Source organism: Corvus kubaryi, unplaced genomic scaffold (genome assembly GCF_017639235.1).
Source record: "Corvus kubaryi isolate FWS band 111438036 unplaced genomic scaffold, C.kubaryi_AGA036_p1.0 66, whole genome shotgun sequence".
Taxonomy (NCBI): domain Eukaryota; kingdom Metazoa; phylum Chordata; class Aves; order Passeriformes; family Corvidae; genus Corvus; species Corvus kubaryi.
In genome coordinates, this window is record NW_024582054.1 from 28,219,468 (window position 1) to 28,246,611 (window position 27,144).

General features: G+C 41.3%; 1 protein-coding gene across 1 annotated transcript in view; it reads right to left on the reverse strand.

The window, feature by feature from the left end:
• AKT1 (AKT serine/threonine kinase 1) overlaps positions 1-27,144 on the reverse strand; it is a 78,156-nt gene that overhangs the window by 30,621 nt on the left and 20,391 nt on the right. Inside the window, exons 3-4 of the mRNA XM_042048234.1 lie at positions 8,622-8,750; positions 1,810-1,921 (exon numbers count right to left, since the gene is read on the reverse strand). Of these exons, the coding sequence (XP_041904168.1) occupies positions 1,810-1,921; positions 8,622-8,750 (241 nt within the window). The remainder of the gene's footprint in view (positions 1-1,809; positions 1,922-8,621; positions 8,751-27,144) is intronic.

Here is a 27,144-nt window from a genome sequence, read left to right on the forward strand (position 1 = left end):
GGGAAAATGATGTGGTGGTTTAGTTGGTGTTTTCTAGGCACTGGTTAAACTCTTCTCCTAAGGACATCCCAGGTAAAATATTTTGCTACTACAGCAGGATCAGCAGTAGCCATTGCTGATCAACTCTGTGCACAATCTGCAGCACAACCATGCCATCCTTATCAATGTCCAATTTTTCACTGGTCCTATGAAGTTGTTTTGTTTTTTTAAAATTGTATCTGAACACGTGAGTTTCAGTTTGTGACGGATGGAAGAGGCAGATCATTCCCGACTGGAAGCAAAGTCCATGGGAAAAAAAATCCCACACAGGTATCTAATAAAAGCTGCACCACCTAAGGTCTTTCCTGCCTTGTGGATTTTGCCTGAATTGTGCCCTATTCATCCAGCCCTGGCTGGGGGCAGCAAGGTAAAGCCACACATTCTGAACATTCTCCCTATACTCCCAGCACAAACTACTCCATTCACCATCACAAACACATGCTCTTATTTATTAGTCATATTTTTATATTCAGAATGATCACAAAAAGAACTTCTGTACTTTCCATCTCTTTCAAAAAACCAAACATTGGTTTAAAAGGCACAGAGAAAGCTAAAGGCATATTGACCTTCATATCTCTTTTGTTACTGACTTGGTTGAGATCTCGGCCCTCCTGAAGTGAGTATCTCTGATTTCTGCAAGAACAGAATTTCACCCTCAGCTTTTATGTCTCAAGAGTACACAACAGAGGTGACTAACACTCTGAGCCCTGAAATGTCAGAAAGCTGACTTAATTGGCTAGGAGGGAACAAAACAAGACTGAAATACAATCTTCCCCCAAGTGGAAACTGCTATTCACTCCCTTTAGGGTCACTGACCACAAAGTTCCTAAAAGAAACAAGGACCAGTTTATTTTTCTTTGCTTTTAATTTGACTTAACCTTCTTCTGATCATTGTAACATAATCAAAAGCAATAAATCAGTGCATGCAAAGACTATGAGAGAAAGAAGTAATACTAGGTAGAATTTACTGGTCTTCAAAATAAACACGTGCCAGTATCATATCTAGAGAGGACTGGGGTTTTAAATACCCACTCCCTTATGGCAATGGTAGTGGAATAATTTAAGTTCAGTTTCTGAAGAGCAAGTAAATATTTAAATACTCAGTAGCTGTATAATAGCTGTGCTGGAAAACTCTTCTCTCTGGAGGTAGAAGATCAAATCTCCAATGATGAGAGCACAGGATGTAGCTCTTAGCTTTGTTTCCTAAAAGATGAAACAGGAATCTGCACCTGCAGCAGATAACTATCACCTTTATTATCTAATTTGCATAAAACATTAGCAATCAGCAATGATACAACTAACTTTTCCTTTAGAAATAGGGTGTCTAAACAGATTTTAAAAGGTAACTATTTTGATACAACTCAACTCTGCCTGAATCTCTATTTCACTTGTGCTCATCCTTCCAGAAACTCCCAGGTCAGAAACTCTTTATTTTACTACCACAACATTTCCAGTGAGAAATGAACCTTGCGTTTCCAGAAATAACTACCTCTGTGCTGGTACACACCTGCACCTGTCCATTTTGGATACCCAACCTAGCAACACTTCATTTACAAACACTGCTCAAAATCCACTCTCTGAAACCCCCCTTTAGAATACCTTTTACACTGGAAAAGGCACTAAACCTGAGGCACTCAAAAATTGTCACTTTTCAGTCCAGACGTACATCATCTGATAAATAAGAGCTTCAGCAAAGGACTCACTATGAATGCTGAACACTTGCATCTGCTTTTGCAAGGAGTTTATGCATTAAATATGAATGAAACATACCGCTCCTCTGGAGTCTCCACATGAAATGTTCTTTCAATTACTGTGGTCCACTGGAGGCATCTAATGATAAATGTGTTTGGTTTAGGTCGCTCTGTCTTCATCAGCTGGCACTCTACCACAATCAAGGAAGAAAGAGTCATGGTACATAAGCAGGTTTAAATAATCATTTGTCTTTATTCTTATCTAGCAAACTGTTGCAATTAATCAGCCATAAAAATCTCTGTAAGTACTTCTTCAGGAGACTTGAGACAATTTACTGTGTTGATGAAACCAATAAATAGCTTGGGAGATAGCCATCTAAGCAGCTCCGAAATCAAATTCTGCTTTGAAAGGCTCCACATTTGGTCTGCCCATAGAGGTAAGCAGAAATGGGATGTGATAACACAGAAGCCATTCAGACTCAAGTCTCATACTCTAAAGGTCATCCAGAGCACAGCACATTTGATACACCTGGTGAACCAGTGGCAGGTCGGGAAGTCATTTGATAATGCAGCAATTACATACACAGAAACTAATGTCGAGCCCCCACATTCCCTCCAATTGACCTTCCTACATAAAACCCTGTCCACAGCTTCCAGGGAGTTGCGAGAGAGCATTTGATCATTTTGCAGCAACCTGATGATGATCAGACTCAGCATTTCCAGCCCTCAAACACTAGAGGGAACATCAAACTGCAAAGGCACCCCCTGAGAAGACCCCGTTCCAAACGCCTTGGGGAGAGCTGCCGCAGTCGGATGCTGCACGGACACACAGCGAGCAGCTTCCATCACTGCCAGGGTTTAAGCACAACCTAAAAAGGCTACAAAAGCACAGCTACATGCAAAGCCACCACTTCCTTCATCAAAATGTTGAGAGCTGTGTGTAATTTTTTTCAATTTTTAAACCACATCTACTACTTTAAGCTTCTTAGGATTTTACAAGTGTTTATCCTTCAAATTAGGGCCAGAAAAATACACCTGATAAAGGGTACACTTTAGCTCTACTAACAGAGATCTGAAAAACAAAAGAAAATCAATGAAATAACAACAGGAGCCAAACCACCGCATTTTTAGATAAACATTAATAGAAAAGCTAATTAATTAAACAGCTCCTGCTAGAGGAAAGTCAAATTAAGAAACCAAGGGAGCAGGGGAAAAAAAAATAGAACATAATTGTGGGAGTTTTTTTCTTGCATTAAACTCTCTTCCTTGCAGTTAATGAAACCACAAGCTTGCTGTTATTTCTCTTCAGTTTCTAAATCGACTTCCAAGTAAATAAAAAGGCATTATGAAGACAAGAAGAAATTTCTGTTTACTGCTAGAGCTATGAACCTCCTCCACCATCAGCAACGTGCAAGTCGAGGGCAGAATCCACCAGAATAACAGTGCATGTTACTAAGGCTACACTGGTACCATTAGGTTAATTTCATTATTGTGTAAATTTAGAATGCTCAGTTTTAAGTTCAAGCTCTTAATTAGCACCAAGATAAAATATTTACTGCCAGTGTTTTTGGGTGCCATATTTTTGGCAATATATTTCATGCCTCATTTGCTGCTGGAATGATAAGCTTTTCAATTAGTAACTGCATTTTTCATGACAAGAAAATATAATTTTTCTTTAATAGCACGCTGAGGTTATACTGCATCCTACTAAACCACTCCAATTAGATCAGAGAAAGTTTATTAATGAGTCATGCAAAGGCTTTTGTGTGATAAACGGCACTCCTTCATTCACCCAGATTAAACGACTTCCACGCAGCCACGCTGGATTCGGCCTCCCAGCCACCTCTGTCCTCTCACAGAATGGCAACGAAAGCCAAACACGAGTGCCCGGGCTGGCGCAGCCCCGTGTGCCTGGTGCTGATAAATTCTGCTCAAAGATCTCACGCCTGTGCCCGGACCGCCCATCTCAGTTTAGCTGCCCTTCTTTATTTGTTGTTTGTTTGTTCTGCCTCCCATTTTTATCTGCTTAACATGATTAGATTAAGGCTGGGTTTGTCCTCAAGGAGCCTGCACAATGCAGCCCTAAGACACTGAATCTGCCTGAAGACTCAAAGAACAACATCAGGCTATTTCCTAACCTTGTGCTAATCCAGAGCTGTTCTCCCATACTTGTACCGAAGTACAATGCTATGAAGAAATAAACAGAGAGGTTTTGCTTAGATTTTAAAAACACTTTAGAGTCACATTCTGAAGTAGCTGCACAGATACTTAAACTACCCATGAATACTAGATTTAACCATTTAATTTCAGCATGATAAACCACGCAAGGCTTTTCCTGTCATAGAAAGGGACCAATTAAATGTCACTCTTCCCCTAAATCAGCACTGTCCATTGATATTTGTTAAGCTTGCTGATCCAGCAATCTTTAAGGCATACAGCAAGATGAATAATAGAGATTTGTCAGTTAATAACCACTATAATTCAAGAATGTCACCCAGAATTGTTTTGTTTAGTGAACAATATGCTGTCTAATTACCCTGCTCAATCATAACAGCACATATCAAGAAATACAGAAGGCTTTATTTTTAAATTGCTTTACCGAAGTGCTGTACCACATAGGTTCTAGAAAGTTTGAAACTACCACTTATTTCTCACCATATATGACAATCACATGGATTTTATCAATGAAACAAATGAACAGTAGTTCCTTCCTTACTTTTAAACCCAACTGTGTGCTCTTCACTGTAGTTGAGAAGTTAGAGAAGCACCAAATTCACCTTCCCTAATCATGTACTGCACCATACACCACTCCAGCAGAGCCAGATACAGATGCTGTGTAGTATTAGGTATAATTTACAGCATGTTTGGGGGTTCTGCTATAAAAACAGTCACATTTCAAATAGGGGCAAAGGGTCGTTTACCCACTTTAAACAAGTTTTTCCTGTGAAACAGGCACACGTAAGTATTCCCCATTTGCACCAGAGTAAGTAGTATAAACAGCAGCCTGTTAAAAATTATTTAAATTGCTCTGAAGAACCTCTTGATTCTTTCCTGGCGTTTGGTCTTTTAAAGTAAGTAGGACAGAAAAATTGTTCCTAACAGGAATAGACACCAAGGCATTCAAATGGAAATTACCATTTTGTATTTGAAAGACACTTAGTATTATCCCAGTGACTTTCTAAAATGTCACAATATTTGCTTTCCCAGCACTTAAGCTAAAAGGCAGATTACTTTCGATGAAAGTGTCAAACTCTGCTCCCTGTATAATGACATCACACTTAAAACAATAATGTCAAGGAAGAATCCTTCCTATTCCTGCTTTGGCTTCTTTAAGGAAGTGTATGAAAAAAAAGGAAAAAGGAAACAGAAAAAAAAAAAGGAAAAAGGAAAAAGGTAAATGAGGAAAAAAGAATGATGAAGAAATAAAACTTTTGGAAGACAAACTGGAATATTATGTTGAAGTGTTTGTTTTCTGATAGCACCACTGGATAGATTCAACTCTGAACTGTTCAGCATGGTAAAAGCAAGGGGCCAGGAGCACCAAGTTACAGACCTGCACAAAGGTGGCTCTTAGTAACAGCAGACAAAAAATCCAGCCACTAATCTAGCCATCCTGTGCCCTCTGATAAATGTTTGACTGCAGAGACACAGTCCTGTCCCAAAAGGAGCTCTCGTACTGTTGAGCAATTATGTTTTCAGCAGTACAACAAAACCGCCACAGTCCATCTTCCTTTTTGACAGCTGGGAGAAATAATCCCTTTCTAACAGGAACAGCCTCTCTTCTCTCCATGTGGTTTTTCACAATATACTGCTTTTCTCAGTTATATGGTTTTAAAGGTTTATAACCTAATAGGGAGACACACACGATAATCCAAAATTACAATCGGTATGAAGGCTACTTATCTCCAAGATTTACAACAGACCCTCTATTGGTTATTCATCTGCAGGGGCTCTGGAGCACAACTTTTAGGTACACACTTTTTTATTCTTTCTACTTTATTAGTGGTAAAGTACAGAACACAAACACAAATAAGACTCAAAAATCTGTTTAATACTCAGGCACCATCTTTCAGGAGTGTTAATTTGGGTTCTTTTGGATTTTTTTTTGTTTGTTGTTGGTTTTTTTTTAAATAAATCACCAATAGGTAAATTCCACAGAAAATAATCTCCTTAAACACAGCAAACACTGATATACAGCTATTTTTAAAGGAAAATTAGGTGAAGCAAAAGTTACTTAAAATAAATTGTGAGCCTCTCTTTAGCTAGAGGGGCTTAGAAACAAGTTTTCAAAAATGTATTATCAAAACCCTCACAGACCAAAAGGAAAAGGCTAGTGCATAAGAAGAGACTGTCAAGCACAAGGAAATCACACACTATTTATTGCTAATACTTTCTTCATACCTAATAAGGGAAAAGACAGGTCACCATTAGTTGTTATCTTGTCACTGTTTTCTCACTAATTGACTATCTTCTACTTCTCATGGGCTGACAGAATCACTCAATATGAAGTTTACACTACAAGTAATAAAATTCCCTTTTAAAAAAAATTGTCCTTTTACTTGCAAAGATAAAAAAGCCTACATTATTTTACAGCAGAAGAGGGTAAAGATTTTAATCAGAAACATGGGACCACTTCCAAAGAACAGACTGACAGAGAGACAGCCTGCCATCTCATTAAAAAAAAAATCTGGTTCACTAATTAGCAAAAAAAGTCAGGGTTATCATGGTCTCTTGGAGGAAAAGAAAACAGAAGGATTAATTTTTACAAAATATTTAATCTACATTCCTCTCACCTTTCACTGGCAGGAGGCTTCTACAGGCCTGTGCTCTGGCCTACGCCTTCCTCCAGAGGCAGCTCAAATTCATTCACACTAACTCTACACGTCAACCTAAATGAAAGGATCAGGCAAGCAGGTTCAAAGGGAAAGCCCATGGTGCAAAATACATCCAAACGATGATCCCTGAGATTAGCTCAGCTGGTTAAAGCCTGCTGCTAGTAACACCAGGTTTGTGGGTTCCATCCCCCTATGGGCCATTTACTTGAAGAATTGGATTTGATGATCCTTGTGGGTCCCATCCAATTCAGAATATTCTGTGAATCTGTGAAAGTGTGGAGGGCACCCAGAAGGGACAGAAGTGCTGGCAGCCCTGCCTGCTACATGAGAAATTAAATCCTGGTGGGGAAATAGCTGCTTCTGTGGCCCCAAATCCACAATAACAACTTCAAGAAAGGAGGCCCCACTTCAGTCATCAAGGCCTTCCCAACCTGCCACTGGTTCACCACACAAGAGCCACTGCTGGGAACATCCTCTCACCCACCACTCCGCCCACGATGCCTCTTACAGAGGCTACAACTCATCTATAGGCATGTACTGCGTCTTCTCTGACAATGCTCCGATGCCATGGTAACAAACCTGTTTATCTATAAATGCTGAGACTGATGGGCTCAATCTGCCAAAAAAGCACCATATTCCTGTTGTGAAAACTGATTTAAGTTAACCTATTTTAAAGGCAACCTGGACAAAGAAAAAGTGATGGACACATTTTTACTCCTTAGCACTGAGCTGCCCAAGTAATGCAGTTAGCAGCAAGAGGATGGAAGTGTCCTCCAGAAAGTGGATTTGTTAAAAGCCTCTGGCTATAGACCAAGTACTGAATTAATTTATGAATTAATGGCTTTCTGCTGCTTTACTTTACCTTCTTGATCTGTAAGAAGACACCAGTCTAAAGAGGAAAGTACCATGTCATTACTGAAATGAAAACACTATGACAATTCTCTCTCTAAAACGAGACAATAAGCCCCAAAGCACTCTTGGCATCCTGCACAGAGGCACCAGGCAACAGCATATCCATTATTTATTCCCATCATCACTCAAAACAGGTATACGCTGCTATTGGAGGAAAAACAATGAACATTTCCATTAATTCCTACTGCTGCCCAGTCCTGTTCCAGGAGCAGGGTGTTCCAAAATAAATATCTGCTTAATGATCAGCTACAAAGATGAACCCCCGTATTTCGAGCTACCCTATAATGAAGAGGAAAAGCCCCTACCCTTCTCTCTGCAGAGCTTTGCTTTCAGTAGTCACCAGGAGCACAGAACAGATCATTGTTAATAACAGGTGCCACAATGATCTATTTTTAAGTGGTGGAACGAGACACAGGCAAATCACAAGACAGGAAAGATTAAGAACAGGAGAAAATAAAAGCTGGAAGTATACAGCAAAAGGTTAAAAACATGAGCAAGAAAAGGAAATTATCTTCAGTGTCTTCTATCACATCCTGTGCTGCAGCACCTGAGCAAAGTCGGAACTGTTTGCATAGGAGAGAGTGCAGAGGTTAGGAGATGTTATTATTTCCAAACCCTTTTGTTGGCTTTGATAGAAGAACTGTGGGTTTGTGGTCAAAATTAAGAAAAACCAAGCGTGTTTTATTAAAACCTGCGCATACTCTGCATTCTTTTATGCCAACAACTGAGTAACTCTGACCTATGTCAATGCCACTGGAATCCAGATCTGGTGGCAGAAATGCTTTGGCTGCGCCTGCCTGCCAAGTACATGCACCTGGGTGAATTTTCACTTTAAAGCTATTTGCTGAGTAACATACATACAAAATATTAACAAATAAACCCATTTTATTCAATAACCAGAAAGGGTAAGTTACTAGAAAACTTAAAAAAAAAAAAAAAAAAAAAAAAAAAGAAAATCAGAGCATCAAACCTCTACATCACGAACCACTCCTGAGAAACACAGTGGGATTTATCAGCTCAAATAAACATGCTTAGTGTTTAGATACATTGCTCCGGGCAGGAATGTCACTGATGCAGCTTACCAGCTATGTTACAAGAAGACATCAACCCTAAACTGGACAAGGGAGCAGCAGAAAACACTTACGAGCTACTGAGAAGTTATTTAAAGGTGATTCCCGCTGGTCAACATCCTGCGGTCGTTCCTTGTAGCCAATGAAGGTGCCATCGTTCTTCAACAGAAAATACCGCGGCCTCCATGTTTTGATGTATTCTCCTGGAAAGACAGGATGTGAAAAGGGAGACAACATCAGAAAACACCCCAAAATACTGACACATCAATAATTTCTGTTAATATTGAAACTACATGTCATCCTGACAGCAGCAGTTTTAAAAACATTCAGTTCAGTCTGATACAAACAGTGGAAAAAGACATGCACTGAGTCACAGACTGATAGCGATGTTAGCCATGAAAACGGGACTTCATAAAAGGTAAACAGCTATGTTTTGTTCTTCTATCCACTTCGATTTCCATTCAAATTCTGCAACATCTGCCTTAAATGCATTTTAAATTTTAAAAAAATCAGAGCAGATGTCCTATGTATTATTTTTGCTATTGTCATTTTTCATACTGACAAGTGGAGAAATTTTTTTCATTTACATTTTGCTGCGCAAGTACTTTAAATAACAATGGGTAATTTACTAATTAGTCAACTGCTTTATCAAATGAACAGTCACTTTTAGACCATAAGAAGATAATTCTCTGCTTATGTTACATAACATCACTCACTTCTCTCACAACATCTCAAGCATGAAACACAAGATGATATATCACAATATGAAAGGGAAAACACTGGATGATGTATAGCCACCGCCAAAGGAGAAAACAAACATCTACTCTGAAAGATATGCCACCTTTCTTTGTCTGAAGAAACACCCATTGCTCACACCACGCTACTGCTCATCTGAGTAACCTCCACAGGTGACACTTGCATGACTGTGTAACGGCCACATTCAAAATGTCCAGCAGTAGAATAAGAAGAAAAGACTTAATCAAAACCTCAGTTATTTACTGGATTTATTAAGCTGGTCTTCAGGGAAGGAAGACAGAGGTCCCAGGTATGGCTCTTCTGTCAGTATGTTTCAGTTTCTTGCTTACTGACCAGATCACTGTTTTCTGAGGCAGTCTCTCAAGAACCTCAAATAGCTTTTCATGGTACCAGGCTGCCCCTCTAGGTCCTACAAGGTCCTGCAGTAACGTTTCTACTCAACTGAATCACAAAAATCTCATTCAAGGTATTACTGAATGGCCATTGAATGTTACTGTGGCCACAGTACTGGCCACGCTTTTCCAATTCTGCTCACCCCAACAACTGATTTAAAAATTTTAAAAGCAAATGGTCAACTACAAAGCACCCACAGCTGCACATCAAACATACCCTCCTCCCTTCTCACTTATGATTTCTCACTTGTTTGTTTAACACTGGGGAGAAGATGAGGGAGAACACTAGGAGCTGAACTCCTTTCCAGCCTGCCACAGCAGGACCATGCCTGTGCACCCTGTGATGCTGCCCTGCAGTAGCTGGTGCCCGGTGCCCACAGGTTCACCTGCTGGCAAGCTCTTCAAACAACCAAGAAGAGTGAGAGGAGAAGGCTCACCAGATTTATTGGCTCTGGCAACCTTCTGCTGCTCTCCTGTTCTCCCAGGCTCCTCTCTCACTCTCCTCCTTTCCCACTGCTCAGCTTTCCTCCACTGGTAATTTCTCTCCCAGTGAAGTGCACCCTGCCCCAGGAACTCCCTTGCAGCTGCTTTGTCTCCTTCCTCTCCCCACAGACCTCCTCTCCGTCTGCAGTGCAGTTTCAACCTGCTTTGGCAGCAGCTGTGTCACTTCTCCGTTCACACTCATTCTTCTCCCTCCTGCACACAGAAGCAGAAGCAAGCCCAATGCCCACACCACACAGCCACGGGTGTACACAGCCCACACCAGCTGCTTTCCCCTCTTTAGTCCTTGCTGGGCTTTCAATTTTGTAGTCCAAAGCAAGAAACTAAGAGCTACTGAACTGTTAAAGAGTCACACAGAGCCACCTATGCAGTGGCCATGTCTGCACAAAGCATCCACTTGAAACTGATGGAACAGGTATGGGGCAAGAAAGAGGAGAGAAAAAGGAGCACAAACCTTCTCAGTATTTTTTTAGAGACAACTGTTACTGCTCTAAGTGTTACACCGACCTATAAGGGGTTTACAAAAGTGTCATCATCACTCCAGGAATTTCAGAAGAACTCACCTGTCATGGTTTAACATTTATAAGCAAGGAGGAAAATGTAGAAGGTTTTGTTGTCATCATCTTTTTAATTCTGACCTTAATTAAATGCTGAAAACTTTCTGGGATCAGCAGGAGATTATGAAGCCTTTCACATTTAAATTATCAGTCCAACTCGGCCCAGATCAGTGAGATTACTCCAATCTCATTACCATTACACCACAGATGTGACTACAGGGACAAGAAGATACATGGCGTAGCTCAGCCCAGCTCTTGACTAGAGGTTTGCCAGGTAAGCAGGTTGGGGAGGTGGCTGCCCAGACTATCAGGATTTTGGAACATGCTGTTACATACCTGACTCATTGGTATTTTCGTCTCTTGCATAAAGCACATCCAGGAAATCTACGAACCACCACATACCCCTTATCATACACACACTTAGGACTAAATCCAGATTGGATGGGACAAAAAATATCTGAACAGGGACAAGACAGAGAGCTTCCACGTCCCTTACTCTCTAATTTATGCTACACGTCTTCCCCACTGGCATTTACAGAGGGGACATTAATTATTTGCAGATTCTGAAATTATTATCTGGTTATTTTCAGTGAAGTATACATAATTTTAAACAGAATTACACTGTACTGTCACAGGAGACGTTCTCTTAGATTAGATGCTTATGTTTGGCTCTCATACTTTCTTACAGCTTTATCCCACCAATCTGCTTCTCTGTTAGAAACACATCCTCTAACAGGATTAATCACAGTCTTTAAAATGGTGCATTCTATACATATACAGCATCCTCCTCCACACTCACTCTTTCTGTGTGAAAAATCAAGGATTTCATTACTGCCAGCCTTTCTGCAGGGATCATTCTGCTTGGATCTTCCTTTAAGCATTGCTTTAGCTGGTTATGGCTCCTGATCCACCTTTGCAATTTGCAAATAATTAACATGATTTTATTTAAAATTTTTTCCACATGCCTGGATCTTAATGAATACTGTAACACGGCAATCTGACATATTATTGATTATTGTTCTTGCCAAGGAGAATGTGAGGCACAGTGCAGCATCTGTGGTATACATTTTTATTATATAACAGACTGAGGTTGTACTTCTGCATCCTGCAAAAAAGTGGCAAGACGCTGCCTGGTGTGTGACTCCCCAAACAGATGATCTCCAACTATAATTTTACATTCAAGCCTGAGCAAGCTATCGTTCCTCTGCAGAAGCTCGGACACACCGATTCACCAACAGTCATCAAAAAGGTGTACAAAGTACATATTGTTAAGAAATAAGTTTATATTTTTATGATTAGCTAAAAGACTATGAATGGCCTACAGCCCACAAGGACCACATCAAAAGGTGACAGCCAATCTGAGTATTAGAGGCAGAAAAGGAGTTTGTCAATACAGACAAAAAAATAATTATGTGGAACTGCTGGGATAAAGCTGTCTGAAAAACATCAACACCTTTTCCTTCCTCCGATATACTCAGCAAGCTGTCATGCCTCAAGAGTGAACTGCGCTGTTTCAATTTTTGCCCTGTGTTCTTTGTTCCTGTTGCGGTTTTGTTTTTAAGAATCACAAGAAGAAGTTACTTCAAGTTACTAGTATTAGCATTTATGTAGTCACACTATAAAGAATTGTACCGAGTACAGGAAATGCAAGCATGTGTGGCAAATTCTATCAGACAACACTAAAAAAAAAAATAATGATCCACCATGGAAAAGTGAACAATTTACAAAGCAAAACATTTTTTCCTCTGTGATTCATTGCTTGTGTAATGCCCTGGCAGAGCCTTCTTTGTTTTCAGTAACAGAATGCTAACACTGCAGAGACAGGAAAGCAAAAGCATGGGTTATAAATCCTACATATAAAATCCTGGAACCAAACAGACTCCTCTGTAGCTTGCTAGCTTTATTATTTAAAATCTTTATGTACCATTCTGTTTACTCCAAGCAATTTCCAAATTGCAAAGATTCCCAAACTGTATATATCTGGAAACATACACAAAGATTGTTATAGACTGATTTCCCTTTATTGCCTTGTGTCTGCCCCCACACACTGCACATTAAAATACTTAACACACACTTAGAATGTAAATCCATCGCATGCCAGAAAAGCTTTTTCGCTGTAACACATACTGCAAAGCACACTTATGCCTGAATATTTCAGAAAAAGTTAAACACAAAACTCCTTTGGTTCATGAAAAGTTAATTCTGCTGAGGATTTACAATAATGCAGGGTTAGATTATTTTCCTCTCCTCTCCACAACAGTATCTCACCGAATCTGGAGCTGTCTACCACTGATAGAGTGTCTAACATCAGAAACAGCTGCCACTCCCTGGGAAGCTCACGGGGTAAGTGGAGAATAATGAGCAGCAAGCACCAGCAGAACAAAAGAAAATCCATCTTTATTTACCAACTGCTGCATGCTTGTTGCTGCATCAAGCTCATTCAAAGCCAACACCACACCCTTTAATTCAGAACAGACTATATTTAAGAAGCCTCTGCTTTTTTTTTTTAATCAACTCATACATACCAATGGTTTGGGAAAAAAAAAAATCATTAGGTTAACCAAGTCAGCATCCAATGCTACCCTTGATATTTACAAAAGCACCGGACCAACTATTAACTTTCTTATGGCCCAAAGTAACCAAGTAACAAGCCCAGGAGCACTCACTGAAAACAAGGTCTCAGTTACAAGAAATGCAGTCAAGTGGATACCACAAATCTACAGATAAATAATACATTCAACTTTCTGCTCTGAGCATCAGAAGTAGCACCTTTAATTGAATTTAAGCTTAACACTCAAAAAATTAGAGCTTCTGAGTTATGCAAGCCTTCTCTACATTCCCACACGCTCTGATGATGTACGACACTCCCTGCTTGTACAGCCCCAGTTCCTGTCCGAGGGAGCATGAAAGTTACGCCAATCGCAGAGCTAATGTGCCACCCGTCAAAGGCAGAGTGACTCACTTCTGAGCCTCAATGGCCACGAGAAGTGGTCTGCATCCTGTCGGCCTAATAAGGACTCAGAAAACAGATGCCAATTTCCTTAAAGACGTGAAGCTTTCAGGAGCTGCCATCTAGTTCGTGCTGAGGAGTGGGACGGGGATTTACAGCTAGTTTTTACTGCTTGAGTAAATTGGGTAAGTGTCCACTCACTTCAAAACCAGCTGAAATCAAAACAGATTTGGAAAAAGAAAGCCGGGCTTGAAAACTTGCCTTTGCATTTCTAAAGCACTCGGAAGCAAACTCCTTCCAAGTACAGGGAGCTAATTCTGGATCTTAACGACCTGACACCAAACAATTAAGTCTAGGGTGACCCGAATGAAAACGCTCATCTTAAATATGTTTTGTTTTTTATAAAAATAGCAGCACAGACACCCACCAGGCTGGTGCACCACTCTTCGCTCCCCTTAGCAAACTGTCAGAACAAGATATTTAAATACAGTAGATTTTCGGTAGCTTAGGGAAATCAAAAAGAAAGGAAAAAAAAGAGGTTATGTTAATGTCTTTCCCAACACGCTGGCAGAGAGACGAGGACCTCTGGTTTGTCTGCCTATTCAGAGGCGCAGCGAAGGGGCCGGTCCTTTGACGATTTTTTTTGGGCCCCTCTCTGGATGCCTCCTCGGCCACCGCCTCCAGCACAGCTGCAGAGGCGCTCCCTGCGCCTGGAATCTCAATGAGGTGGCCGGGCCTGCTGCCGGGGCTGCCCCTCGGTGGGGAGGTCACCCACAGCCCACGGCCACTGCGCCAGGCCAGCGCGGCAGGAACAGCTCAGCACCTCTGCATGGCCAACACTGCGCAGCTCGGCTCTTCCACCTCCTCTGAGCATGGCCAACACTGCACAGCTCAGCTCCTCTGTGCCTGGCACGGCCCTGAAGTGGGGTATCGCAGTCCCAACCAGCTGATTCAAGGCACGACAAATCGGTTCTCCACTTTCTTCCCCCGCGGGCAGTGGGACGGCTGTGGGGTGCATGGCCAGGACTGACGTGACTGCCAACAGGTTCAGGAGAAGTGCCGCCTCCTCCTCCTCGGTTTCAGCTTTTCTAAACCTCCTGACATTTCTCACGCTCAGGGAGAGTTGCAATCCAGGGCACCTGCTTCATTATCATATCTTGGGGGAATATGAGGGGGGAGGGAGAGGGTGCTGGAGGTGGGGCGAAGGGTGACGGATGAGCCGTCTGGCCTTCGAGCAACAAAGGGAGCTGCGGAAGGACAACTCCTGGTCACCTGGGCCCCACATCTGTAAATTAACTTCAGAAAGCAGCACACAGCCTTTGCTTAGGGCTTCCCACAGCGCTAGGCAGAAAAGTAAATGTACTGGAAGCTGCCCCTGTCTTTAGTTACACAACAGCACAGGTGGGAAACACCTAACGAAGGCAACGGGTGCTCTGATTCACAAAGCCAGCCATGGGAGAGATGAGAAGTCAGATTATGGAGAAAGAAAAACAGATTCTCACCCAATACTCTCTCTATGCAGGGGATGGACAACTACCACGTTCTCAGATTCCATCTCTGCCAAAGGGTTTGAGATCACCGGCCAACACCACCACTGCAGAAGATGACACCTCTGTATTTTTTACCACTATACTTCAACTGTATAGTTATGTAAAACTGAAACATGGAGGTTTATATTTTCCTTTTTTTTTTTTTTTGCTGAATTTCAGTTTAGAAGGTCAAAAATGTTGCCATATTGCTTACAGCAATCAATTTAAGCAATACCAGATATTCCCAAAGGAGCAAAAGAGAATTAATCAGCATGTAAAAAACTCCTTACTCCTACCTTTGGCACAGCTTAGTCAGACTAGTCCTAACCTACAGCTGTCTCCGGTGGGAGAAGATGTAAATGAAATTTCATTAAAAACAGCAGTTTTAAGGATAGCTACATAAATTACAGGAAAATATAAAGTGATTTCTTAAGCTATCCTGAAAACAATTTCAGAGTGAATTGCATCTTCACTACCTCATGGTGCAAACAAAAGGACTTAAAAATACCATGAGGTGTCCCAACACAATTAGAGAAATCTTTTCTGCAATAAACTTGCAAGCAGCTACAGCACTGTAACAAAATAAAACATTCCTGTAACAGAAAGTGCCATCATGTATTTCTCTGCTTCTGACAGGTGCCCAACTCTCTCCCATTTTTATAAATAAATAAATATGACAGAGGAGGTGTCAGATTCACTGAACTGAATTAAGCATACTTAGAACAATTATTTCTCCCCAAGTCATTTTTTACCTTGACTATGATGGAAAATAGCACAAGCAGCTAACAAGGCACTTAAGCTAATAAGCCTCTGCAAGTTTTTCAATACCTTCCCTTAGAGGAAGGAGGTAGCTACAACTATTTCTCAAGATCAGTCTGAATACAGTCAATATTTCTGCAAATCAGGCTCCTAAATACACCCCATGTACTTATAAAAACAGTGTGACTTAGTCCTCCAAAGATTTTATGTCTACTACAAATACAAAGAAAAATAAAAACTAAACCAAAAACACCAAACACAACACACCCTGGTGTATTTGAACAAGGATGGGCTTTCTAGACAGCATCTGAAAGCTGATTCAATTATTTTACCTCTTCGCCCAAGAACACTTAGCCATGACTCCTGTGTTTATCAGAACACATGCCTAATTTGAGTATCACAAACCCAGTTTTGTTCTTCAGTAAATCCCATCTAGAGACTAGCAGTGTCTGAGGGAACAAAGCAAAAAAACATACACAAACCAAAGCTCTTTCAGAACAAACTAAGACTGAAATCACAGTTAACTTGTATTCCTCAAGTGGCCTAAACATAGGATGTTCAGGAAAAGCATCATTAATTGATTACAAATTGTTTTAGGTCACTTCCCTCACTATGCCCCATTAAAAAAAGATTAGGTGAGTCAAAGACTCGGGCAAGAGTGACTTTTATGATGTATTTATTTGCTTTATTAACATTAAACCTAAAAAGTACTCAGCAGAGGTTTCTCATTAAAATACCGAAGTTGTGGAGGCTGAGGGAGGACCTGGTAGATTGGAGTGTGGCTGACCATGGGAAAGCAAGAGCAGGGGAGGGAAAAAGCAGGACACAGTCATGAAGAAAACAGAAAACATCCACATCGAGGATGTTTTCATCCACCACTCCTTAAGTCCCTGGCTCGCTCTTCTAGGCTCCCATTACCACATCATTGTGTCATTCACAAAGTGAATCAAAACCTCAGGGAATTGTAAAGAAATGGAGGAAAAAAAAGGCTAAAGGACACTGGGGAGATCTATGGAAACAGCAGCATTTCTAAAACAGAGGATATGGACCAACTTCAGAGACAGTTTGAAAAGGGGAAAAAAAGCTCTCTTTGTAAAAACTAAGCTGCAGAACATGGACTTTAATAAATAAGCAATTTATGGAGAGTAAGAAATTAACCCATTGCATTGTTATCCTTTAGCTTCTGGGTTTGAGTCCTAATTTTCAACATAAATGCATGGACTTGGTTTTGGCCACTTACAATAAAAGCACTACCAGTAATTGTGTGACCATGCCGTGCATCAGGAAATTTCTTAAAAGAGCCAAGAAAATAAAATCAATGTAGAATTTTAAACATGTTTATAAAAACAGCTACTGGGTAAGCATTTTGTAGAAAAATGAATGAAAGCTAAGTTAAGCAAACATTTCAATGGAAAAAATAAGAAGTAACATTAAAAAAGGTGGTGTCTTTATAGGGCTGGGGTTAATCTGGAGTTCCCTTCTTCATTTTGTCACTAGCAAGTCTACAAAATCCTGGAGGAGCACAAGGAGACCATGTTAGTTCTAATAAAAAATTTCATTTATCTTGAGGGATTTAATGGCCATCAATGGAAAAATTAGAAGCACTTCCCAGAAAGCAAGTTCTAATATTTGTTATCATAGCAACCTCCTGGTTACACCTCCAAATTTAGTATTCCACAGATAAGTTTTACTGAGTCACTACCCCAAACTCAGCAATGAAAATCTCCTCCAGATAACAGGAGTGCTGCCTCACTTAGGAGGAATTTTGCAAAGTAACTTAATTGCATGCTGAGAATTTATTAAAGCAACTTCACCACTGAGTAGCGTAAGAGCAGAACAGCCACCGCAGCTCTGGTGCTAAGCTTAGCCGAGTAACACAGGCGTAAGAAACTTTGCCAAGGATTTCTGTGCCTTGGACTGAGGTGTGTCATCACCATAAAGCAGAGCACAACCCATACTGCTGCCTCAACAGGGTCACAAGCTCAGTCAGACACACGATTACAATTAATTTATTTTTATAACAGACAGTAAAAATGTTGAGTTTTAATACAAACAAACAGCAAAATTCCTGCTGGATTTCAGCGGTACCACGATTTAGCCCTGTAACATGGAAACATGTCTAAAATGCAACTAAAAACAAATACATATAATCACAACTATTTTTTGAACCCTGAAGTTATCTGTTCTATTAAGCTCATTACACTTCTCCCTAACAGCTTCAAGCTCCAGGAGAGATGTATTCCAGTAAGTCACAAGATCTGTTTCAAGGAGGAAAAGAAATAAAGACTAACCTGAAAAAAGACACAATGAAGACCCACCTACCTGACAATGCTACCAGAAACTAATTTCCTTGTTACCAACAGCATCTTGCTACACTAAAGTCATTTTTCATTTTAAAAATAGAATAAAAAATTAACAGTATACCCCACAAAGAAGTGGGAAGCAGATGGACACAAAAGATGGGAGCTTGAATTGCACTTTCCAGTCTGCAGTGCCGCATACTTTTGTTTTGGGAAGACATGGCAAAAATTCCAATCTTCTCTATTCAGACTGCTCCTATAAGCAGGAAAAAAACAAATATCACCTCCTACCCCCAGCCTGCCCTAAAATCACACCAGTTTCTGTGGGCATCAAATCTGGCACTTGCCTCACTGGATCTTCTGAGGTCAGGGACTGCTGCATCGGCCCCACCTTTCCTCCACACCCGGTTTTCCAAGCACAGCACACCACAAAGCTGCTCTTCACCATGCACATTCCTTCATCTACCCAAATCTTTAAAGCCCTATCCCATAACCGAGCACACTCCACTCTCTGCAGTTCCATATTCCCACTCGCACTAGGATGTCCCCAAAGAACAGAAGCGAAACAAACTGCAAAGCACATCCCTGTAATGCCTGACTGCATTACAGCTACCCATCAGGTATAGAACTTGCAACAATTAAAACAGCTGTCCAGGAAAGTCAGATTGCCACACTTTAAGTCTGAGAACACCAGAAAACCATAAATAAAGCGTTAAATGCATATGACAACTTTTTGCTTTTTCTTATGACTTTTTTTTTTTTTAAGAAAGGAGAGAGAAAAAGCCCTACAGGTCCCCTGGTGTAACATTCCTGAAGGCCATCTGGGGCTACGCTCGTGCCTCAGGGACTTCCGGCAAGGAAAGTACAGACGAAGGTACAGAAAAGCCTGCATGCAAGCCCTGCTTGATGCTTAGCACACGCTCTGTTTTACAGCATTTCCTGCCACTGTCCCTGAGCTGACACTTCCAGCTCAGGTGGCAGCTGCTGGGGGCTCCTCTGCCACTCCAGGGGTCAAGCCAAGCAAGGCCACCCTGCAAACCCTGCTGCTGCCAGTAAGGTGGGAGGGGAGCAGGAGGAGAAAGGGGGAGGATAGAGGCACCTTTGGGAAGCAGAAAAGCGTGCTAGACATGAGTTAAGATGTGGCTACAATTCTGGCTGAAATCTGCTGCATCAGAGCAGCGTTGACAAAGGGACAAGCTGATGGGCACAAGGGAAGGCGCTGACTGGGCTGAGCGCACAGGCAGGCAGAGAGAGGCGGCAGCCTGACCCCCACCCCAGGCCACACCAGCTGTGCCTGTGGCCATCACCAGTCCTCTCCTGCTCCTGTTCCAGCACCAACGCAGGCAGCTGGAAGTGCAGGTTGTGCCCAGTCCATGGGGAGAGTATGCTCCTCACTCAGGACCTCGTTCTTGACACACAGCCAAATCCAGCAAGTTTAAATATCAAAGCTATATCCTTTAGACACACACAGACACTGTAGGTATGTTACACAGAGCTAACGTGGAGCCTGGCTGTGAACACAGTATCGCTGCACTGACCCTGCTCCTTCACATGCACAGCCAACACACGCAGTAAAATGTTCCAATGTCACACTGGCCACAAAGACTGTACCACCCTCTGGTCTGGGGAAGCTATAAGGTTTAGATTATTTCCATGTTAATGCTTTGGCACATTTATTTCCCCACCCCCTGTGAAAAAACCTTTTTAACTTCAGGATTACAGCCTGAGTATCAAATTAAGAGACAAAAATGTTTCCAAAAAGCAGTCTCTGAACACTTGCAATTTTCATTTATCCACCACATACTAAATGAACCTTGGTTATGGACAGACTTATTGCAAATTATGGTTTTCTAAATGAAGACACATTTGGCTATAGAAGTTGGACAGTACAGGTAACACCCTCTTCTTTAAAAAAAGAAAGAAAAAGAAGGAACAAAGGACCCAAATAAAAATCCTGGTATTTTATTTGGTGGTAAAATTGCAGCTCAACTAAAAGATTAACTAAGCACAAGTCCACTACTGGGTCCCTATCAATGGATTGAGAAATGTTTTTCTATACACTTTTCTTCTCATCAGAGAATCCAAACTTCCTAGTTTAATCATTTTCCCATTTCCAAAAGAAACTGAAGCCTTTTTAAGCAATGAAAACATCTAGCTATTTAATCACAGGTACAGTAAAGATTTAAATGGTTTTGAAAAATTAATCCTTAATGATAAAAGTTTCCCAGGGAACATTAAATCAACAGATTCCAAATTTCAGGTATAAAATCTGATTGAAACTGCTGCTCTGAAAACTACAACATTCTCCTGGCCATCTCTATTGAAAAGGCAGCCTGAATTGCTACTTCCATAAAGAAATATATCCAATATTAACAGGGCTTCTACAAAAAATTCTTGATGGCCTGCAAGGACTCCTGTAATTAACCCAAAGGTAAAATTTACAGTAATTGGTCATATAGAAATCAACTGCTCAGCAGATACGCATACATGCAGGCTCTCGTTTCATGCTGCAGTTGGAATTTCTACCAAATTCTGGGTGGTGGCAATTAAACAGCTTCATTTGCAGTCCTCTGTTCTTTGCACCTAATTCATGACAGCACACAGGATGAAGCAAAAGGTGGTTATGGCATTTCATCAGGTATGCTTCCATGTCTTAATCTTCTAAAAGGAAACTGCAAACAGTAAGCTGGAAAAATGATGATGAAGAAAAAGCAAATAAAACAGGCAAGGGAAATAAACTTCATTTTTAAAAAATTCCTTTTAGGATTATAAACATCAGTGCCTTTTAGAAAGAAGAGATTCAGCCATATTCCCCCTTCCTTTGTACTGAAGTTTAATAACATTCTCTCCAAGTTACCAATTTTGAGAAAATCACTGGATAAACACTTGTGTTAACCCAGCTACATGGCTCAGTGCCAAATGTAATGCCAAACTTCCCAGTTGCAAAACGAGCTGTTTTTACACACCAAAGTAACCACGCAGCAGGCCTGCCGAGCCTGAAGACAGCTGACAGAGATGACTGTTGCTGTCCCCCCATTGCACCGACATCCATCCAAATACCAACATCTGCTGTGCTACAATTTACTTTTTACACAACATTTAGCAAAACAGTGCCTCTGACTGCAACATCATTAAGGAAGTAACAACAAATAAATCGCAAAGTCCCATCAGACAATTGTAAAATTAAAGCATAGCTTGCCTTGCATACACTGAGCTTTAGTTCAGACGTATTGGACTTCAGAAATAATAAGCATTAGAAAGTGTTTTCTTTTATTAAACACACAACACAAAATTCCGTAAACCATGACAAGAGTAATCCATCATTACAGTGTAAATTACAGTTCTGAGGATATTGACTTGACTAAATCGGCAGAGAAGCAGATGCCTGCGAGGCAGCACGGCCTGCCCGGGACCATCGCAGCAGCCCAGACTCCTAACAAGATTACACCGTGCCTGGGAGCGTAAGCTCTAAATTCAGGGCCCACTCCTTTCCAAATACCCAGAGCGTGTATTTGTGCTTGCAAAGTAAGGAATTAACATTCCTAGAAACTCAAGGGCCCTTTGCTTTAAAAGCAGGGCTGAGCATGGGGGCCAAAGCAATTGAACACCACCACACAGAGGGGAGGTGGGCTCTGGTAGTGAGCCCTGTTAAAAATCCACAGTGGAGGGGGTTCAAACCAGGATTTTGGCTCCTAAGTGCAAGCCAAGTCTGGTGAGTGGTTCCACTGTACTGCCCAGCACAGTTCACACCACAGAAGACCCTACACGATCAGTGTCCTCCAATTAGCTCACATCTGCATTGCTCAGGGTGCAAGTCAAAACGGGGCTGCACTGCCACCCTGACACTGCTACATGGCTTGGGCTTTTATAGGCACACAGGCAAAAGAGGAGGAAGAACAAAGAATTTTAATCTTTAAAATCGTGACCAATTTTAAAAACCAGCTCTTTGCTCCTTCTGTCCTGCAGTAAGTCTGTGAATGCAAAAACAGGAAAAAAAACCCACCTCACTTTCTTTTGAAAAGCAGATACTGAAATGAAAAATTTACTGAAAAAACAACCTGAGTTTTATTAGGCATCAATTAAAGGGTTTTCCCTCAATCTTTCTGCTCCTCATCACCCTCTTTAACATCTTTAATCAAAAAAACACTTGAATTACAGAAAGCAACATTTTTTTGTTGGAACAATCAGTCCCCCTACATCTCCAGACAACGTGTCTGTCAGGAACAACAATATACCTAACACTCAGCTCAAGATACAAGAACTTGGCAGGCTGTATTTCAAAGCAGTTTCACCAAAACAATACTGTTTCCCTTAAATCCCTATCAGCTTAATAGTGGAAGACAATAATATTTCAGATAACATAGACAGCAAGCGTTTTGGTAAGTTCAGTGGACATTCTTTATCCAATCCAAAAATAGCCAATGTCCACAGCCACATTAACAGAAATGCTACTTCACCTTAATTCATGCTAAAGGCAAGGGGTTAAGGCTCAAATACTTCTCGGGGTTTTGGCCAGTGTTGATCTGTGTTAGACCAGGTATATATGCACACATACAAATATATATATATATATATATTTATATATATATGCCCATTGTGGGACACAGGAGAAGCTATGCAAAGCACAGCCTGTGCCCAGGCAGGGTTTTAGAGGACAGACTCCTCTGTGCTAGCTACTATGTGTTTGCACAACACAAGTCAAGGTCCAATTGGAAACTTATTTGTAGAGTTGCTCCTGTGTAAACTTTAAGTTCAACCTCCGAGTTCAGAACTGAAACACTGTTTGTTTGTCCATTTATCCCCTGGCATGGTTGGCTCTTTGTCAGACAGATGTATGCCACATGCAAGTCATTTCCCAACCTCTCTGCTCCACCTCCCTCCACACACTCTGCACACACTCTGACCCCTCGGCAAATGTTCTGAGAGAGGAGGAAGTGTTTCTGACAGTTTACATACTCTTCAATTTTTTGCCTGAGTATAAATGTCTTCTCCTGTGCTACTTGTAAGGAAACAAAGCAAAACAAACACCACTTCCCAAACAACTGAATGCCCTAAACCTAGCAGCAGGAAAGGGGAGGGAAGGGGTGGAGAGGAAAGGACAGAGAGGATGGATTACACTGAAGTTATTTTTGTCCTGTTCAAGTGGTAGGCAGAGACCACTAAATATAGAATTTATCAAAGCAGGTGAACAAGAAAGATGACATGAGTGCCATGTTCCAAGGAACAAGCAATAAATGAAGTATATTTTCACCTCCTGGCCCAAAAAGCTCACAAAACCAAACTGATTTGCATGAGCAAGATTCAACTGAACAAATACTCAGCTCACTGCCTCCTTCCCTTCAGATATGTGACATTGTACATGTTAAGCAGACAGGTTTTCTGTCTCTTACCTGCTTGTACTGTATATAAACAAGACTATAAAGTCCACACTAAAATGGAAAGAGCTTCACTCTGCGGTGACTCTGGACAGAAAATCTTCAGAAGAAAGTATGCTTGCACGTACAGCTGGGTAATAAAGCTTCGCTTGAAATCAAACATTAAGGAATGTTATGTTGTCAGTGGCAACACAAAGGATGTGGTTTCTATGAAATTTAACCAGTTATAGGGACAATTGCTTTCTTTTGGTCACACTGCAGTCCAGGGCTTGCTCAGAGTAACTGCTACAGTAGTTTGGATTTCTCAAGTGAAAATCCATTCTTATGTATTTTTAACTCCTTCCAGGGTGTGAGTTAGTCTGTGAAATGCCCTGGGTGGCAGGTGCCAGAAGCACACACTCCATTCAGTAACTATGAGCAGGCCAGGCTGAAAAACAGACAGCAAGACTTACCAGGCTCTTGGGCTTACAGAGCCTGTAGCCAAGGACCCCAACAATCAGAAGGACGTTAAATGCTTCTGTAGGCACACAGGAGTGAGCAAGGAAACCTTCGGAGGAAAGACATGGCACCAGTCAAACCATGACCTCAGTGGAAGCCACATTCACATCAGTGCCATCATCTACCACTGGGCTCAAAAAACAGAAAGCTTTTATGTGGAACATTTCCTTTCTTCCATCTGTGCTCCCAGTTACCACAGTATCCAAGAGCCCCACAGTTTGAGCTGCATTTGTCCTCACAACATCCCCGTGAAGTAAGGAAGTGCTGTTATCACCACTTCACAGATAGGGAACTGGGGCAGAGAGAGAGAAAAATAACCCTATCCGAGGTGATTGTATAAGGAGGAAGTTTGTGGCAGAGCAGGGGAAGACTGGCTTCGATTCTCTGTTCCAGGATCGTACCCTCATACACCAGGCACCTCTTCACCTCCTAGATGCTCTGCCTTCAGTTTGACTGCCCTACCAAGCTCCCCTGGGCCACAAGCAATGGGAAATGCATATGGCTTTTAGCAACAGCATTTCCAGCCCAAAAAAAATGGAAGAGAGTATCAGATGTAAGGGTTGTTTGCATTCAGAAGTCCGAGCCTGAACAAGGAAAACAACTTCCAAAATAACCACCATTATCCTGGTATTGTGGGAAAAGGAAGGAAGACGTATCAAGTTTTCAAAGCAGAAAATTAAAAACATCCCTGACAGATCCTAAGTATAATTTTAAAATAATTAGTGAAAGTTTAACAGGAAGCTGGTATTAGACATGCATCCTTCAAGAATCTCCCTGTTCTAGACATCTTAGGTTATAGAACAGTAAGAAATTTTTAAAAAGTCCCTTTGATACTATATCTCATTTCAGACACAGATCCAAACACAGGTCTAATGTAGTTTCATATGGAGACCTTGGCTCCAGACTTCACACAACAACATTGTCTTAGATAAAACAAATTCCAGAGGCTGCACACTGCTCAAGGTTTCCCATTCCTGGCTGAGCCAGGCTTCAACCCTCAAAGGCTCTCTTTTCTAAGTGAAACAGCGCATCAGGTCCAAAATTCACTCTGTCCTTTGGGACTCTAGTTGCAGCCATCCAGAGAACCTGTTATGAAATAATCTACAACTTAAGGGCATTCCTAAAGCAGCATTTAATGTCAACTGTTTGAGGTGACTATTACCCTGGAACAAACAGCAGAGGTCCATGACACTATGGATTACCGGGTCTATTGAATCTTACTCCAAAAGGTGACTGCTCATCTTAATGGCCAAAAAATGACAAGACTGCTACTAAACCATCACGAACAGGCCTTGATGAATGACACAAGGACTGGACAAAGGAATAAATTTGTGAGTTGGTGATAACTGAGGGTACCTACTCAGCCATGATGAACTTCCAGGTCACCTCTGCTATCCATGGACTATTCTGTCAATCGCTGCTGGTAAGCTGGACCTCATGGCCCAGGCCTTGACTTTTACAACAGGCTGTTGCTGTAAACTTCAGCCACCAGCAACACAATGTGCATCTAAAGCACACCTCCTGTGCCACAGAGTCTGAAGGACCTGGAGCCAACCTCTGTCAGAGCCTAAAGGAGCGGTAGCCAACCAGCTTCTTCTGAAGGCTGCACTATCAGGCACCTAAGTCAACTTCTACCAGGGACAAAATAGAAGCCCTGCTTGAAGGTGACCAGAAAGAAGAGAGCTAGCTCCACCACACATCCTGCTACCCCCAAATCTTTCCCCCTTCGTTTATACCAGGACTATAAAAAACTGAAGGAGAAAGACTGGGATGAGGTTAGAAACATTTCTGCTTTCTGACAGTGAGCCTCACAGCAACAACAGCCAAATAAACAAACGAAAGCAAAACTTACAGCAGCTTCAGAGCTACATAGCAATCTTAGTAAATGAGATATTCTAGCAATTAAAGCAAAAAGCAACTTTTGGGTTCAGAGTACAGACCCAGAGCACTTACAAAAAGTAGTAAATATGCAAAGTTTGTTTATTATTCCAAGCTTTGAACCTTTCCCTTGAAAAATCCCAACTTCTGTATTTGAACAGACCAGCCAACACTGAAAAATGAAAAGGCCTGTTTTTCCAGACAACTGAGGAACTGCTATTTATTTTCTGTTTGATGGCCATCACAAGGAATATGAAAAATAAAACCACCTCTACAAAAATAAAACACCTCTACAAAAATAAAACACCTCTACAAATGGGGTTGTTATTCTCCTTCAAAATCAAGGTGGGCTTTGCACGAGATTCCCAATATTAAACTGGTCAAGAATCACAGAATACTTTACGTCAAAAAGAGCCATTTGAGGTGATCTGGTCTGATCACCCTTCACAAAGTGGGGCCACTCAGAACTCCACAAGAGAAATCCTAACACTAATACTGCATGTAGGTAATTCAGAATTTTAAAAATACAAACACAAGAAAGAGAACAAATGCAACTTTATCAAACTGCAATTTTCAAATCAAATTTGAGGAACAGAATCTCAAGCCTGCTTGGCCCTCATTTAATGTCCTTACCTCCAGTAACTGGTCTGAGCGTTCTAAGCGCCAACAGAAAGATGAGTACCAATACATTCTCTGTGTGTTCTGGGCATAAAAAGGAGAAATGAATTCACTGTTCCTCCATGGTTTATTTCACCACATGAATGATGAGAGAAAAAAGCACAGGATTGTGCATGGTCACAAAGGTATGCACGGCCTCTGAAGCGTGAACATATATCTACAACCACACATCCTGTTGTGTGTCATTCCGTTTCTAAAATAATGCCGGAAAAGAGGAAAGTCTCCAGAAACATGAGGTTTTGCCATAAGCACACCCAGTCTAGTCACAGGAATAAACAAGCCTCTCCAAGAAACCAATGAGAGCTGCTGTGAAGTAGCCCATTCCTAGTAGCCTGGAGCAGCTCCTGAGAACAAAGCTTTCCTCAGGCCATAGGGAAGGTTTCTTAAAATGTGAAGAGAACTTCATATATATATATACACATAC